General features: G+C 42.5%; 2 protein-coding genes and 1 non-coding gene across 4 annotated transcripts; 1 reads left to right on the top strand and 2 right to left on the bottom strand.

Moving 5' to 3' along the window:
- Positions 1–9: 9 nt before the first annotated feature.
- TRNAA-CGC (transfer RNA alanine (anticodon CGC)) lies at positions 10–81 on the top strand. Its single transcript has one exon. It is a non-coding gene; the product is annotated as a tRNA-Ala (tRNA).
- A 1273-nt stretch (positions 82–1354) lies between these two features.
- LOC123614105 (protocadherin beta-17) lies at positions 1355–6303 on the bottom strand. The gene has a single exon (XM_045509679.2). The coding sequence runs from the start codon at positions 4410–4412 to the stop codon at positions 2010–2012; it is 2403 nt and encodes an 800-aa protein (XP_045365635.2). The 5' UTR covers positions 4413–6303; the 3' UTR covers positions 1355–2009.
- Positions 6304–6450: 147 nt separating this feature from the next.
- PCDHB5 (protocadherin beta 5) lies at positions 6451–17428 on the bottom strand. Of its 2 annotated transcripts, XM_074360821.1 has the most exons (2): positions 15223–17428; positions 6451–7569 (listed from the first exon to the last, which is right to left on the bottom strand). In XM_074360821.1, the coding sequence occupies exons 1-2, from the start codon at positions 17086–17088 to the stop codon at positions 7039–7041; spliced, it is 2397 nt and encodes a 798-aa protein (XP_074216922.1). In that variant the 5' UTR covers positions 17089–17428; the 3' UTR covers positions 6451–7038. The 2 variants fall into 2 exon arrangements, with proteins under 2 accessions (XP_074216922.1, XP_074216921.1); XM_074360820.1 differs by lacking the exon at positions 6451–7569 and having other exon boundaries at positions 14395–17375.
- Positions 17429–17936: the final 508 nt, after the last annotated feature.

Raw genomic sequence — 17936 nt, 5'->3', positions numbered from 1 at the left:
GGGGAGGGGGTAGGTATAGCTCAGTGGTAGAGTACATGCTTCGCATGCATGAGGTCCTGGGTTCAATCCCTAGTACCTTCATAAGAAAACACACACACACACAATTTTCATATGTTCAAGTTCTCAATAAATTTATCACCAAACACTTAAGGAACTTAGGGGAGTAAACCAATAAAGAGGAAGACATAAAATACAGAAAATGAAATCAAACACGGAGAAAGAGAAAAGAAATTCCCAGCATAAAGAGTATAGCAAGTCCCAAACTGCCAGCTGTGGAGTAGATCTAAAGAGCAAATACTGTACAACTGAGCAGGAGTCTGGGTGGCTCCAGGATGGCTCCCAGAAAAAATAGTGGAACTGAGATGGTTTTTCTAAATGGGTTTAATAATATAATGAGCTTTAGACTTTAGATAATACGGGGATAACAAAAATACGTACATAGAACAGTAAGTAAAGTGGAAAATGAGGCAATTATTAAGAGTAAAGGAAAGAAACAACTTGAAGTTGAGGTCTAAGTGATATTCACATAGTCATAATTATTTCAATACTGAACAGAATTATGATACTGGTATGAGAGAGAATGGGGTAGAAGAAATGTGCAAGTTTGTGTGTGTGTGTGTGTGTGTGAGTGACCCTTAGAAGTAAATGGATAATATCTAAAACTTAAATTTGAGAAAATGGACTTTATAAGCATATTGTTTAGAATTATGGAAGCAAATACCATAGAAAAAAATTAAAAGGTTCAAAAGTTACTTCTGAATAATCAGACTTGAATAAGCTTGAAAAAACTGTAGCATTATATGACAAGTATTTAAAACATAAAATATCTTAACAATTATGAAGACTGTCCTTTTAAAATATATTGTAAGTGTTATAAACAATGATATGGTAACTATAACAAAAGTATAAAGTAAAGTGAGGAGAGGAGGGAAGAAGTGTAAGAATATTTATTCCCTCATTTTTAAGCAGGTAGTTAACTGATGCTAGTATCTCAGTATTCATCATACTCTTGTTTATTAACCTTACAGGGATTATTTAAGTATCAGCAAATTTTATAGTTTCATATTATTTTGTTTTTATTACATTCAAGTAAAATCTGGTATTTTTAATCATAAAGATAGCCATTTAGTATAGATCAATTTTATAAAATTATTTCCATCTACCTATTATAAGCATCATAGAAATATTTTAGAATGATGTTGACTTATTGATAGTTATCTCTTAGTGGGAGAATCATGATACTGATTTGCTTTCTTTTTTGTTCTTATTGAATATGTTTGAATCCTGCATTATTTTTAAAATTTTTAATTAAATTAATTTAATTAATATACATTATTAAAAAAAATTAGAATCATTATTTGCATACCAAAAACCATTTATTGTGAAAAGGAAATTATAACTTTACCAACATTTTTTGTTTAACTGGGATTAAATGCTTTAAAATTATAGTAGATGGTCTACTTAAGTGATAACAATTTTGAAAGAAAATACTAAGAAAACATCCAGATAAAATATTAGTTCATTTGAGGAAAGACAGTGGTGTTTTTGAAACAAAACTACAGAAGTCCAACAATTTAAAGGGGCACAGAATTTTTTGCATAAGTGAAAATAATTTTTAAAACTAAAAGCCATCATTTACAATAGTTAGACATGCTGATGATAATCGTAAAACAGTTCTAATAATAACAAGATATCAACGAACAAGCTCAAATATCAGGAACCTCACAACATTTGTGACTTCCAAAATCTGACCTCACAAAACCTGGGAAACACCATTTGCTAAATGTCTCATCTTACATGCAAAATGTGAAGGGCTTTTTTAAAAAAAAGAAGCAACAATAAAACACCTAGATATTTGTAAAGTACTTCAAATACTTTAGGTTAAAATAACTATAAATATGAAAATACTTACAGATGTATGAGTATGTAAGCTGTTTATGTGAATAAAAGGGTTGGAAATGAATACATTAGTGAATATTACCATTTATCACGTATTTCAGGTGAGATTCCTAATTGAACTCAAAATGATTTCCAAAGTTAGAGTTTTCCTCGGAGTCTGTACCAGTCCCTTCACTCAGGAAGCTGGGGACAACAGGTTTGAGAAACTTGAATTCGCTCGTCCCAGTACCTCCGCTCAGACACACCTGGTACTGGTAGCTGTGGGACAGGGTGCCGGTGCCGCTGACGTCCACCAGGTGGCCCGGGAAGGGGCCCTCGGGCACCGAGCAGCGACCCGCCCGCGCAGCCCCGCCCCGCCCGCACAGCCGCACCGCCACGAACACCAGCACCGAGAAGAGGAAGAGCGACGACACGGACGCCAAGGCCACCACCAGGTAGACGGTGAGCGGGTCGGCCGGCGCCGCGGCCGCCGCCTCCGCTTCCGCTTCCGGGGGCGGCAGGTGGGGCTGCGAGAAGCCGTCCACCAGCAGCACGTGCAGCGTGACGCTGGCCGACAGCGGCGGCTCGCCATTGTCCTTGACCAGCACCAGCAGCCTGTGCCTGGCCGCGTCGCGCTCGCTCAGCGGCCTGGCCGTGCGCACCTCGCCGTTGTGCGCCCACACGCCGAACAGCCCGGGCTCCGTGGCCTTGAGCAGCTGGTACGACAGCCAGGCGTTCTGGCCCGCGTCGCCGTCCACCGCCACCACCTTGGTCACCAGGTAACCCGGCTCGGCCGCCCTGGGCAGCAGCTCGGTGCAGGGCGCCGAGGTGTTCTGCAGCGGGTACAGCACGAAGGGCGCGTTGTCGTTGTCGTCCTCCACGAGCACGCGCACCAGCGCCTGGCTGCTCAGCGGCGGCGAGCCGCGGTCGGCGGCGCCCACGCGGAACTCGAAGGCGCGCAGGGCCTCGTAGTCCAGGGACCGCAGGGCGAACAGGTGGCCGTTGTCGGCGTTGATGGACACGAGGGAGGCCAGGGGCACGTGCGGGTCGGCGGGCGGCAGCAGCGAGTAGGTGACCTGGGCGTTGGCGCCGGCGTCTGTGTCTGTGGCGCTGACGGTGCCGATGTGCAGGGCGGGGCTGTTGTTTTCGTGGACCCGCAGGGTGTAGGAGGCCTGGGTGAAGGCGGGGGCGTTGTCGTTGACGTCGGACACCAGCACTGTTATGTTGTGCTCGGTTTTCAGTCTGGGTGTCCCCATGTCAGTGACGGTGATTGTAATGTTGTACTGTGCTTTGATCTCTCTGTCCAGCGCTCCTTCTGTTACCAAAGTGTAGAAATTTCCTACAGTAAGTTTCAGAAGGAAGGGGAGATGTTCTTGGATGGAGCACATCATTTTGCCATTGTCCCCGGCATCTGGATCTGAAATTCCGAAAATAGCTACCACAGTGTCAGGGGTGTTTTCTGGGATATCACTGATGAGTAATGACACGGTCAATTCAGGGGCGTTGTCGTTTACATCCGTCACTTCTATAGCTACGGTGCATTTTCCTGAAAGACCACCACCATCTGAGGCTTCAATTTCCATATGGTAAGATCGAATTTCCTCAAAATCCAACTGTTTTTTTAATAGAATATCCCCCGTAACTGTGTTTAGTTCAAAGGCCTGAATGACTTGATTTGAGGATTGGAAAAATGAGTAGGAGAGCTCTCCGTAGGTCCCAGCATCCAAATCTCTAGCAGAGACAGTGATGACCAGGGAGCCTACAAGGCTGTTCTCTGGGACCTGCACCTCATAGAGCTGCTGAGCAAATTCAGGAGCATTGTCATTTATGTCCAGGACCAGGATGAGAACCTGGGAAGTCCCAGTCTTGGGCGGTGACCCACCATCCAGCGCCGTGAGGGTTAACCTGAGCTCTGGCTGCTCCTCACGGTCCAGTTCTTTGTCCAGCACCAGCTCTGGGTATTTCCTGCCATCGCTATGATTTCGAGTGAAAAGGTGGAAATGGAAGTTGGTGCTAATTGTGTAGTTCTGAACTGTGTTACAGCCCACATCTAAATCTTGAGCTATTTTCAAAGGAAATGCAGTCCCTGGGTGGCTGCTTTCTGAGATTTTCAGGACGATTTCATTTTCCAAGAATTCTGGGGCATGGTCATTTATGTCTTGGAGCTGTAATTCACCTTGAATAAACTGCACTGGGTTTTTCAGTAACACCTGGAAATGCACTATACAGGGATCTGTGTCACCGCACAACTCTTCCCGGTCCAGTTTTTCTTTTAGGAACACGTTCCCACTCTTCTGCTCGAGCTCCAAATACTGTTTATTCCCTTTGGAAAGAATCCGGGCGCCCCGCGCGGCCAGTTCCCCTAAGCCCAACCTGACATCTTTTGCTAGATTGGCCACAAATGAGCCGCTGTCCCTCTCTTCTAGAACGGAATATTTAATGATCACACCACCCACATCCCACAATAGTAATAGAATAATAATGGTGGTCACTTGCCTTTTCTGTGTCGCTTTGGGTACTGGCATCCCCGTCATTCGTCCAAGTCCAAAAGATGCAGTGTTTAATCACAAAATAATTGCTTTGCAGCCAACTCTGCTATCTTGCTTTAGTAATCTTGACTTAGTTCTTCTTAACCTTGACTGACAGGCGGATAGCTGCCTCTCTGAAACCTACCCCTCGCAGTGTTGTTTCCTTATGAGCTGCTAGAAACTGATCAGCTTTTGTGCAGTCTAGGAATCTGCAGACTTTTTCACTCTCTTAGCCTGCAGCGCCACCAAGCGTTCTGCGTTACAACTTCGTGTAGTTTTCATTTCAAAGCATAATGTAATAGCTAAACTGTTTTGAACACCTTTTGGGTAATGCAGTGTAATAAACTTCTTTCCCCCTCACCTATGATGCAGTCTTGTTAAGGTAGCTTACAGTAGTTGTGAGAGCAAAGTAATACCTATTTATCTATATTCACCTTCCGTATAAATGTACAAGTTCAGTAGATAAAACTGGACTCAGGACAAATTTATTTATTTGTTTTATAAGTATTTCTCTGTGCAGGAATTTTTCTAGCTTCTCAGAATAAAACAGTAAATTAACCACAAATTCTTGTTCCCAGGAGCTTACATTCTATTACAAAAATACTGATTTGTTCTATTGTATTAGAAGATGTTATAAATTTTTAAAATCCAGTTTCTACTCCCAAATTGCAGTGTGCCTGTAACTTCTGGGAAAATGTGATTTCTTTTCAGTCTCTGGGATACATAACCTTTGGGAAGTTTTTTTCCTTCATAAATTCATTGTGTGCATAGTCCAGTAAAGTTGAGAGGAAATGGCCATTTGTCTTATTAAATATCAGTAAGTTCTGAATTCAGGTAGTGTCTTGATGCTAACATGAAGAAGGCAATAAAGTCAATGAAGTCAAAGATACACTTTCTAGGGAAGGATTTTGACCTGTCAGCATCGGACAGAGCCTATCCCAGTATACACCCTGTAAGACTATGCATATAGAGTTATTGAAAAAATCCACTGCACCAACTAAAGCCATGTGGTTGCAGTAAGAATAGCAGGAAGAAGCAGTTCCCCCAAAGAAGAATAGAGGAGGACAGGGTAAATACCTGGGAATACAAAACAGAAAGTGTTCCCTACAGTCATTGAACTAATTGGTAATCATCCATGACAAAAGAGCCATGACAGTTCACTTGTTTGGACATGAAACACGGCTAAATATAATTTAGTTAAGCCCAATTCCATTTACATTCAGGATAAAAAAATTCACTCAGTTGTCACTCCAGTATAAATTGCCTGACTTTAATGGGAACTTGAAAAGAGAACTTTTTGTAAAATACTACAAATATAACCAAAACAAATAAGACCAAATATGGGTTAAATTGTGAAAGTAAATTATTTTGTGGTTAATAAAGATAAATGGTGCATACACAGCACTGGAAGGGAAAACATGACATTATCCAGTAACCTGCTACTAGTAACTTACCTAAGTCTTGGTAGGTATTACACATATAGAAGCTTGAGAAACTATACTGGAAAATGTAATTTGGATTTTACTAAAAATATCTTTAAACTTTCAAATTATTAGACAAAGACAAGGAGATAAAATGTACCCTCAAGCACTTTATATTCTGTAATAGCTTAGAGTGAATGAGAGTTTTCTGTTTAGAAGGAAGTAAAGAGTAATATTTAATACTTTCACTTATTGGCAAGGATAGTATATTGTAGAGAGAATATTAGCATTACTTATTCCTTAAAAGTTATTTTTAAATTCACTATTGGAATATTAATAACATTTAGCAAATATTTATTGAGCATTTATAATTGACTTGCTGTTGTTTCTAAAAGGCCATCATAATGAATGGACCTAGAGATGATCATACTAAGTGAAGTTAAAGACAAATATATAATATCACTTGTATCTAAAGAAATGACACAAGTGAACTTATTTACAAGACAAAAACAGACTCACATACATAAAAAACAAACTTATGGTTACCAAAGGGAAAGGGGGGAGAGAGGGATAAATAGGAATTTGGGATAAAAAGAAAAAAACAGATCATCAAGGTCAAGAGGTCAAGCTCACAAACTGTAATTTACTGTGTTAACACTTTCCTAAAGTCTATTCATAGAAAATATGGATTGACTATTATGGTATGCTGAAATACATATAAATATGAATGGCTATTTTAGCATTTAGCCATCTTTAGCGTTTATTTTTAACACTGTACAAGTTATCTCAAAATGAAACTAATGATGGAAGATTAAATAATATCAAATACATTTTAAAGATTTTCCCTATATAGCAATAATTATGATAACTCACTCTTTAGAAATACAATCTTAAGGAATTTGGAATATAATTTTTGTAAAATTATTAATAGATTATTGAATTGCAGAAACTTTAAATTATGCAACTAAAATTTACTTTTTATTCAGATTTTCAAATATATTTGAGTAAGAATAATTTTTAACGCTACTAAGGATAATATAGTGAAAATACTGTGTATGTCCAATATCTGATTTTTTAAAAATTTCACCCTATGGAAGACAAGTAAGATATCAAGAAACGGACTGTCAATGATATGCATTAATAACATGTAGCTTTAAATTAAAAGAGATTTCCTAATTTATTAAGTAGTGCTTAATATAATAATCTGATACTTAACTGAATAGGAAACTATTCCGAACGGTGGAGTTTTCTTCCATTTCCTTCCCAGTTGCCTGGGGAGAGAAGTTGGGGAGAATCGGCTTCAGAAACTTGAACTCGCTAGTCCCAGTACCTCCGCTCAGACACACCTGGTACTGGTAGCTGTGGGACAGGGTGCCGGTGCCGCTGACGTCCACCAGGTGGCCCGGGAAGGGGCCCTCGGGCACCGAGCAGCGACCCGCCCGCGCAGCCCCGCCCCGCCCGCACAGCCGCACCGCCACGAACACCAGCACCGAGAAGAGGAAGAGCGACGACACGGACGCCAAGGCCACCACCAGGTAGACGGTGAGCGGGTCGGCCGGCGCCGCGGCCGCCGCCTCCGCTTCCGCTTCCGGGGGCGGCAGGTGGGGCTGCGAGAAGCCGTCCACCAGCAGCACGTGCAGCGTGACGCTGGCCGACAGCGGCGGCTCGCCATTGTCCTTGACCAGCACCAGCAGCCTGTGCCTGGCCGCGTCGCGCTCGCTCAGCGGCCTGGCCGTGCGCACCTCGCCGTTGTGCGCCCACACGCCGAACAGCCCGGCCTCCGTGGCCTTGAGCAGCTGGTACGACAGCCAGGCGTTCTGGCCCGCGTCGCCGTCCACCGCCACCACCTTGGTCACCAGGTAGCCCGGCTCGGCCGCCCTGGGCAGCAGCTCGGTGCAGGGCGCCGAGGTGTTCTGCAGCGGGTACAGCACGAAGGGCGCGTTGTCGTTGTCGTCCTCCACGAGCACGCGCACCAGCGCCTGGCTGCTCAGCGGCGGCGAGCCGCGGTCGGCGGCGCCCACGCGGAACTCGAAGGCGCGCAGGGCCTCGTAGTCCAGGGACCGCAGGGCGAACAGGTGGCCGTTGTCGGCGTTGATGGACACGAGGGAGGCCAGGGGCACGTGCGGGTCGGCGGGCGGCAGCAGCGAGTAGGTGACCTGGGCGTTGGCGCCGGCGTCTGTGTCTGTGGCGCTGACGGTGCCGATGTGCAGGGTGGGGCTGTTGTTCTCGCGGACCCGCAGGGTGTAGGAGGCCTGGGTGAAGGCGGGGGCGTTGTCGTTGACGTCGGACACCAGCACTGTAATGTTGTGCTCCGTTTTCAGCCTGGGAGTCCCCATGTCTGTGACAGTGATGGTGATGTTGTATTCGGCTCTGCTCTCTCTGTCCAGCGCTCCTTCTGTTACCAAGGTGTAGAAATTCTCAACGGACGGTCTTAGAAAAAAGGGGAGATAGTCGTCTATAGAACAAATAACCTGTTGGTTATGTCCAGAATCTGCATCTGATATGCTGAAAACTGCTACTATGATCTCTGGCAGGTTTTCAGGGATGGGGCTGATTAGTGAGGACACAGTCACTTCTGGAGCGTTGTCATTCACATCTAGGACCTTGATGACTAAGGAACATTTTTCTGATAGTCCCCCACCATCTGTCGCCTCCACATCCACATGATATGATTGAATTTCCTCAAAATCTAGTGTCTTTCTCAGTCGAATTTCTCCTGTATTTGGGTTTATTTCGAAGGGTTGGTTAACGTCATCGACTTGAAATAGGGCATAAAATACCTCCCCAAAGGATCCTGAATCTAAATCTGTCGCTGAGAGGGTGATAACTAGAGAACCCAGGGTGCTATTTTCAGAGACTTGAGCCTCATAGAATTCCTGAGCAAACTCGGGAGCGTTATCATTGATGTCCAAGACCAGGATATGAATCTCTGTGGTCCCAGACCGGGGCGGAGACCCGCCATCCAGCGCCGTGAGGGTTAGCCGGAGCTCAGGCTGCTCCTCGCGATCCAACGCTTTGTCCAGCACCATCTCCGGGGACTTCCTGCCGTCTTTGCGGTTTCGAGTGAGAACGTGAAAGTGAGGATTAGAGCTGATTATGTAGCTTTGAAGGCTATTGCTACCAGCGTCTAAATCCTGTGCCATTTTCAAGGGAAATAACTTTCCTGGCGTAGTAATTTCTGATATTTTAAGTAACATTTCTCTGGCGGGGAACTCTGGGGCGTGGTCATTTATATCTCTAACCACTAAGGCAGCCTGAAAAAACTGCAAGGGATTTTCCAGTAACACTTGGAAAGGTAGCACGCAGGGCTCAGTGGAGCCGCACAGCTCCTCCCGATCCAGCTTCTCATTTAGCAGTAAATCATAGGTCAGTGGGTCAAACTGCAAATACTGTCTATTCCCCTTACAAACAACTCGGGCACGCCGGACAGCCAGCTCTCCCATCCTGAGTCCCAGGTCCTTTGTCAGGTTGGCCACAAGTGTGCCACTTTCAGTCTCCTCCAGTACAGAATACTGAATCGATTCTGAACCTGCCTCCCATAAAAGCATCAAAATGATGAAAATCATCACTTGCCTTTTCTTATGATGTATTTTTGTTTGTTCCATCTCCTTTGTTATGTCTCGTTCCACCTCCATTGTTATCTCGTTCCTGGGGAATAATCCGTCTCCAATCCCAATCACCAGGTGCACAGTTCACCTTCCAAATTGCCTTCTGTAGAATATCAATTTTGTTCTTATAACTTGTCTGGCAGCTACTGCCTTCCTGAGCACTTCTCTCTTAGCTCTAGCTGTAAGCGTGTTCTGTATTTTTTGTTGAGTTTCTCAGTGAAATGGAGTCTACACAGTCTGCGGGGCTTTTATTCACTCTCTTAGCCTGCACTGCCACCATGCGTTCAAATTAGTAACTTCTTGAAGTGCAGCAGGTCAGTTCCACATCCCCAAATCTGAGATTTTTAGGACAAGTCAGTATCCCTCAAACTGTAGTGTGTGAACCACATACCTAAAAATTTACCTGGGAGTCTTGGGGGTTTTTTTCAAAGTCAGTTCATGGGCTTCCCTTCAGATCTTGAATCAAATTTTCTGGCAGTGGGTGCTAACAAAAATCCACACTTCAGTCTTTTCCTTTGTGATTCTGATACATACTAAGACATTTAAGAATCATTCCCTCAGGTAATATAAACTTTCCTTAATCAACGTTTATTCATCAGCAGTGCAATTTATTTCTGAGGAACAATGTAATTTCTGAATCCAAGAAGTACACTGTTTAATTGTCCCATCAACAAACTATACAAAACAAAAATTGGTTAGCAAGACCAGTGTCAAACAATCACTTTGCTAAATTATGACAAATAAAATGGCATGAACAAAATACTTTATTTTATGATCACATCTGCACGGTAAAGGGAACAATTAGGCTATTAGGAAAATTGAGGCCAAGAAATATTTATGATAGAAGTAATCTAATCAAGTTAAATTATTTAAGAGGGACTAGGAGCAATTAAGTATCTGTCATAAGTAAGCATTTTAGGATTCTACTTCATTTTTGTATGGGTAGAATTGGTCATGATTTTTATTAGTCTCACTCATTCTATTGTAATTTTTTGGTCAAATTTTCCTTCTGTATTAATTATGCCATTTTCTTCTGACCTTCATCCTTTCTGATGAGACATCTACTCTCATTCAGATTGTTATCTTATGGGTAATGTATCATTTATCTCTCATGGCTTTTAAGATTTCTTTCTTTCTCTTTAGTTTTCAGAAATTTGATGATGTCTTTCAGTGTCTTTTTTTTTTTTTTTTTGGTGTAGTTTTGGATTTGTTTGGCTTCTTGTTTCTCTTGGTCTGTATCTGTTGCCAAATTTGGGAAGTAGTCTTCTCTCCTTCTGGGATTCCAGTGACACAAATGTTAGACCTCTTGTTACTGTCCAACAGATCCCTGAGGCTTTGTTAATTTTTTACAGTCTGTTCAGATTGGGTAGTTGCTATTGCGCTATCTTCTAGTTCACTAATTCTTTGTTTCCCAGTTGTTGAGCTCATCCACTGGGTTTTTCATATCAGTGATTGTACTTTTAATTTCTAAAATTCCCATTTGTATTTCTTTATATCTTCTGTTTGCTACAACTTTACATTTCTTTTCTGAGAATATTTTTCTTTTGTTTCAAGCATGTTTATAATTGCTCATTGAAGCAATTTTTAAAATTCAATTTAAAAATCATTGCCAGATATTTCCAACATCTATTTCATCTTTGTGTTGACATCTTTTAATTGTCTGTTTTATTCATTTTGATATCTTTATAGTTCTTGGTATGACCCAGGTAGTACCTTCCTAGATGTGCCTATATGCAAAAGATACTCTTGTCAAAGTGCATGAGGAGATATATTCAAGAATGCTTATAGCAGTATTGTTCATGGTAACAAAACTCTTGGAGCAACCCAAAAGTCGATCAACAATAAAATAAATTTAAAAGTAAAGGTGTATTTACATAATGGAAAACCATAAAGCAGTTTAAATGAATGAAGGGCATTAACATGGATGAATTCAATACCATAATGACCAAAAAAGCAAGCCCACAGATGATCCATACCACATGGATCCATTTATATAAATTTCAAAGACAGACAAAATTAAACAATATATTATTTAGGGATATATGCATATCTGTACAACTATAAAGAATAACAAATAAGTAATAAAAATTCAGGATAGTGGTTGATTTTAATGAGGATGGAGGCAAACAGGGATTTCCAAGGTTTTGGCATAGTTCTAATTCTTAAGCTAGGTGATGAATATTTTATTATTTTTATTTCAGATTGCACATATGCATTATATACACTTTTTGAAATGTTTAATAGATTTCACAATAGAAAAAAGTAAAAACAAAAAGCAATGTCTTTGGGGTCAGGCTGATTGGACTCAAATCCTGATTCCACCATTTACTAGCTAGGTGACCTTGGACAAATTACTTTAACTCTGTATGTCTACTTTGTTCATCTCTAAAACTGGGATACCAATTATTCCATTATTTTGAAGATTAAATGAAATATGTGTAAAGAATTTAGGAAACAACAAAGTGCATAGAAAGTGTGAAAAAAAATAATAATACATTACATGCAACATATAAGTTTAATAATTATTGTTTCCCTTCCAGGCCTCCCTTGAAAAACATGAGGGCCCATTTCTAAAAAAATAAAAGGAATTTTCTTGGAGAACACTAGGATATTTAGTGGAGATTTTGTAATACCAGCATAAAACCTTTTTATCCTGACACTTGCAGGGCCACATCCTTAAAAGAGTTCTCTGCCCATTCATCACAATGCACCTTAAAGTCATATTTTATAAACCTGGCTCTGCACTGCCTCACATGGAGCACCCTGTCAGAATCTCCATTCAAGACAGAAACTTGAGTGCAGACCACCCTATCACACAAAAGCAGAGAAGACTTAACAAGTCAGCAACTGCCATACACTAGCTACTCAGTTTCTCTTTCTTACACATAAACAGATAATTGCTCACTGGATGTATGAAAAATACACACAGCAAAGAAACACAAAAGGGAAAATGGAACCTGCAGGAAACAGATCATTCAGAAAATAGTGAAATTTGAAATTCCTAAATACAATTATGGAAGAGACACAATCAGATAATAAGAAAACTCTTAGGGACTTAAATATGCCACTAAAATTAAAAATTCAATAAAAATACTCAAAGTGAGGGACTAACTTTAAGTGAGGATGGAGAGGAAAAGATCAAGTATGTAAACAAATATGTAAAATAAAGGAGAAATATAAGAAACATAGAGAAACAATTAAAAATGTTCAATATCCAATAAGTACAAGTCTCAGAAAAAAAGCTAAACTTAGACATACAACTATTAAGGAAATAATACTAGAGATGAAATAATCCTAGATATGAAAAGGCATGGATTGTTAGAGCGTAAGACATTGAATGATGTAAGTAATATATAAGACATCAGTGAAGTGGAAGAGAAAACTAAATGTGTTTTCAGGCATGCATATACACAAAGTTTATTTTTGTGCACCCTCTCTTAGGAAGCCACTTGAGGATATAGTGTAGTGAAGAGAGGGAATTTTTTAAAAAAGAAAGAAAGGAAGGAGACTTCCTTGAACCCTACCCCAAATCACCTAACATAAGCCCAAACCGTCTAACTTCTTGGTAGGACACGGTTACTGAGTTGATTCACGGTTCCCCATGGTGTGCAGTCTCCCTCATTATAAGTCAATAAACTCAGCTTTGTTCTGATAGAATATGTTCCTGCTGAATTTGGGTGCAGGGCATTCATAATTTATATGGTCATTAAAAGTAAACTTTTAATATTGCTTTTCAGATTCTAAAACAGATCTATAGATAAAACAAGGAATTCTTATGTATAGTTGTAGAGTAAAATATGCCATTAATCTTGACTATATAAAAGTAAAAGTTCATTTTTCAGAGGTTTGAAAGTGTAAGAGAGAAACTGGTAACAGGAAAAAGAATTTTTTAGTTTCTTTCATATAAGTTAGTGGAACAATAAATGGAGGTTACAGTTTGAGCAGAGAAGTACCAGAAAATAGTGAGATGTACCAGAAAATGTGTAAAGGATGGATGAGATAGTCTTTAGCGACAAAGAAGTAAATATGTTAAAAGCTAGAAAATAAAGGTTTAAAAGTGTTTCTGAAGGGATAAAATGAAAAACAGATTAACACCAGATGTTGGCAAGAATGTGGAGGAACTGGTACATCCAGACACTGCTGATAGCAGTGTACACTGGTACAACCACTTTGGAAAACTATTTGGAAATATCCACTAAAAGTGGACATGCACTTAATAAAAAAGTAGCAATTCCACCCCTATGTATATACCCAAAAGAGATGCATATATATTGCATACATTGTCAAAAGACATGTAGAAGAATGTTCACAGCAGTATTATTCAAACAGCCAACCATTGCACCAACGCAAATATCCATCTACAGTACGATGGGAAATAAATTGTGAAATATTCATACAGTGGAATCCTATATAGCAATGAGAATGAAGAACTAAAAAGCAGTATCATGGGTAAATGCCATAAACATAAATTACTGAGTTCAAGGTGCCAGACAGAACAGTTCACACTCTCCTATTCCATTTATGTAAATTCAAAGCAGGCAGAACTAAACTATAGTATTGGAAGTTTGGTTATTTGTTATACTTGAGCTGGTTGTGATTTTAAGAGGTAATTTGTGTGGCACCTGGGATGTTAATAACGTTTCATTTCTTCAAAACGCTGATACCAAAAATGTTAACTTTCTGGAAATATATTGAGCTGAACACTAAGGATTCATTCACTTTCTGTATGTATAATTCAATAAAAATGTTTGTTTTAAAAAATATTTGCCAGTACAGATGAGAGCTAGGAAAGAAGTGTAAATAGAAGATCGTTGGTTTTCATCAAGCTTTCTCACATATTGATTATCAAATGCATGTATTCCTTTGAAAACAAAATAAAGAATATTATGTAAACATTTAACATTTTTGCTATTGGCATCAAATAAACTTAGGCTGTGATGAAACAAAATTAACAAAATATTGTTTTCTCTACATTCTATTTTATTAAGACATCTCATTGCAACAAATACCAACAGAAGGAACAAAAATTTCAGGAAAATCAACAGCATGCAAGGATTTGGAATGGGACTCTAAATAAATTCAGTGACAGTAGAATTCAGTTTTCCCCAAACTGGACAATGTAAAGTTAAGTGGACATTACAAAAGGGAAACCAAGGCTATAACTGAAGGTGGAATTTTTCTCCATGACGTTATCAAATTTTTTGTCTGGGGAAATTAGAGATAATTGACAAAATCCATCGCATCACGATCAGATCCCTAATTAAATCCAAAGCTATTCCGGAAGGTGGCGTTTGCCTCTATTTCTTCACCAGCGCCCCGGGTAGGGAGGTTGGGGAGAGCAGGCTTCAAGAATTTAAACTCATTTAACCCGGAGCCTCCAGTCAGACGCACCTGGTACTGGTAGCTGTGGGACAGGGTGCCGGTGCCGCTGACGTCCACCAGGTGGCCCGGGAAGGGGCCCTCGGGCACCGAGCAGCGACCCGCCCGCGCAGCCCCGCCCCGCCCGCACAGCCGCACCGCCACGAACACCAGCACCGAGAAGAGGAAGAGCGACGACACGGACGCCAAGGCCACCACCAGGTAGACGGTGAGCGGGTCGGCCGGCGCCGCGGCCGCCGCCTCCGCTTCCGCTTCCGGGGGCGGCAGGTGGGGCTGCGAGAAGCCGTCCACCAGCAGCACGTGCAGCGTGACGCTGGCCGACAGCGGCGGCTCGCCATTGTCCTTGACCAGCACCAGCAGCCTGTGCCTGGCCGCGTCGCGCTCGCTCAGCGGCCTGGCCGTGCGCACCTCGCCGTTGTGCGCCCACACGCCGAACAGCCCGGGCTCCGTGGCCTTGAGCAGCTGGTACGACAGCCAGGCGTTCTGGCCCGCGTCGCCGTCCACCGCCACCACCTTGGTCACCAGGTAACCCGGCTCGGCCGCCCTGGGCAGCAGCTCGGTGCAGGGCGCCGAGGTGTTCTGCAGCGGGTACAGCACGAAGGGCGCGTTGTCGTTGTCGTCCTCCACGAGCACGCGCACCAGCGCCTGGCTGCTCAGCGGCGGCGAGCCGCGGTCGGCGGCGCCCACGCGGAACTCGAAGGCGCGCAGGGCCTCGTAGTCCAGGGACCGCAGGGCGAACAGGTGGCCGTTGTCGGCGTTGATGGACACGAGGGAGGCCAGGGGCACGTGCGGGTCGGCGGGCGGCAGCAGCGAGTAGGTGACCTGGGCGTTGGCGCCGGCGTCTGTGTCTGTGGCGCTGACGGTGCCGATGTGCAGGGCGGGGCTGTTGTTCTCGCGGACCCGCAGGGTGTAGGAGGCCTGGGTGAAGGCGGGGGCGTTGTCGTTGACGTCGGACACCAGCACCGTTATGTTGTGCTGGGTTTTCAGCCTGGGAGTCCCCATGTCTGTGACGGTGATGGTGATGTTGTATTCGGCTTTGCTCTCTCTGTCCAGTGGCCTCTCTGTTACTAGGGTGTAAAAGTTTTTGAATGTGGGTTTCAGGAGAAAAGGGAGATCATTCTGGATGGCGCAAACCATCCTACCGTTGTCCCCAGAATCTGGATCAGAAACACTGAAAACAGCAACTACGGTTTCTGGGAAGTTTTCTGGGGTAGAGCTGGTGAGCGTCGACATGGTCAGTTCAGGGGCGTTGTCATTCACATCCACCACCTCTATAGCTACAGTGCATTTTCCTGAAAGGCCCCCGCCGTCTGTGGCTGCAATCTCCACGTTATAATATCGAGTTACCTCAAAATCCAATGCCTTTTTCAGACGAATTTCTCCTGTTACTTTGTCTATTACAAACGGTTGAGTAACTTCATCACCTTGGAATAGAGCATAGGCTACATTCCCATTCGTTCCTGCATCTAAATCTCTGGCTGAGACAACAACAACTAAAGAGTTTAGGGGGCTGTTTTCTGGGATCTCTACCTCATAAAGCGACTGTAAAAACTCAGGGGCGTTATCATTGATATCCACGACTTCAATATGAACTGTAGTGGTCCCAGACCTGGGCGGAGCCCCACCATCCAGCGCTGTGAGGGTTAACCTGAGCTCGGGCTGCTCCTCCCTATCCAGCGCTTTTTCTAGCACCAGCTCTGGGTATTTTCTACCATCTCCGCGATTATGAGTGACAACATGAAAATGGGAGTTGGTGCTGATTGTGTAGTTCTGAATAGTGTTGCTACCTATGTCAAAATCCTGAGCTGTTTTCAAAGAAAATACAGTCCCTCTCTGGACGTTTTCTGGGATTTTTAGGAGCATTTCCCTTTCTAGGAACTCTGGGGAATGGTCGTTTATATCTGTGAGCTGCAGCTCAGCTTGAAAAAATTGCACCGGGTTTTCCAGTAATAGCTGGAAGTGCAGTATACAGGTATCTGTCGCCCCGCACAGCCCCTCCCGGTCTAGTTTTTCATATAGAAGCAAATTCCCGGTCGTTTTATCCAACTGGAAGAGCTGTTTGTTTCCTTTGTAATGGATTCGTGCACCCCGAGCGGCCAGTTCCCCCACCCTGAGCCCCAGGTCTCTTGACAAGTTGGCCACAAAGGACCCACTTTCTGTTTCTTCTGGCATGGAATACCTAATTGCTTCAGAGCCAGCCTCCCACAAAAGCAACAAAACAGCAAGAAAGATAACTTGCCTTTTCTGTAGCGTTTTTGATGGCGCAGTCTCCATTGTTCAGACCCGGTTCAAGAAGGTGCAGTCTCTTTAACTCGGTATACCATCAACCCAGATGATTTTGTTAAATAAACTCGAGTTAGATCTTTCTGACTGACTTGCGCTAGAATGATGCCCTCATCTGAAGATCTCTGCCCCTAGATCTTACCTAAAATGTTTCCTTCTTTTAAGAAGCATTCAGAGTGCTGATTCCCAGCTTAGAGGCATCTCGTGGCATTCAAAGCCCTTCATTCATACTCCTAGCCTGCAGCGCCACCAGGCGTTCTTATTTACTATCGCATATAGTATTTCCATTTCATTCCAAGTTAAAACTCTGGTGTATATCAGTATCCTTTTAAGTCAGAGAAGTGTTCCCAGTTGTACCTCCAGTTTCTAGTTATTGGAAGTCCTAAATAAACATCTTCTAAATTAACTTCCACTGAAAGAATACTTTTTAGAGCAAACTAAAATGTATTTAGTATTCATCATAAAATATCTTTTGAGTACTCGAAACTTTCTCTTGTAGGATTCTTACTTGATTATATACAAGAAATAAGTAATAATGGATGTTTACAGAAGTTTCCAATATTACAAAATTATTTTTATCTTTAAATATAACATCAGAAAAGGGCACAAATCATGATGTGCAACTCAATAAAATTTCAGGAAGTGAACACACTCATAAGCACAACCTAAATTAGAACTAAAATGTTACCATAACCCTAGAAGCCCCCCGCTGTCATTGCTTAGTAATGTCCCCCTTAAAGGTAAGCATCTATTATCGTAGGGCTTTTTTGCAGGGGTAGGGGTGTCTTGTTTTGAACTTTCATACAAATGGAGTTATGGAGTGTTTCTGTTATGTTTGT

This window comes from Camelus bactrianus, chromosome 3 (genome assembly GCF_048773025.1).
Source record: "Camelus bactrianus isolate YW-2024 breed Bactrian camel chromosome 3, ASM4877302v1, whole genome shotgun sequence".
In the NCBI taxonomy this organism is placed as follows: Eukaryota; Metazoa; Chordata; class Mammalia; order Artiodactyla; family Camelidae; genus Camelus; species Camelus bactrianus.
The sequence above is the reverse complement of the archived record's forward strand: the minus strand, read 5'-3'. Positions and strand labels throughout refer to the sequence as shown.

What these genes read in the sequence shown, in the direction of transcription:
- PCDHB5 (XM_074360821.1), bottom strand. Translation starts at nt 17,088, where the DNA reads ATGGAGACTGCGCCATCAAAAACGCTACAGAAAAGGCAAGTTATCTTT. An exon ending in TGTGGGCGCACAACGGCGAG is followed by an intron (nt 7,570 to 15,222) that starts GTGCGCACGGCC and finishes CACAACGGCGAG; the next exon opens with GTGCGCACGGCCAGGCCGCT.
- LOC123614105 (XM_045509679.2), bottom strand. Translation starts at nt 4,412, where the DNA reads ATGACGGGGATGCCAGTACCCAAAGCGACACAGAAAAGGCAAGTGACC.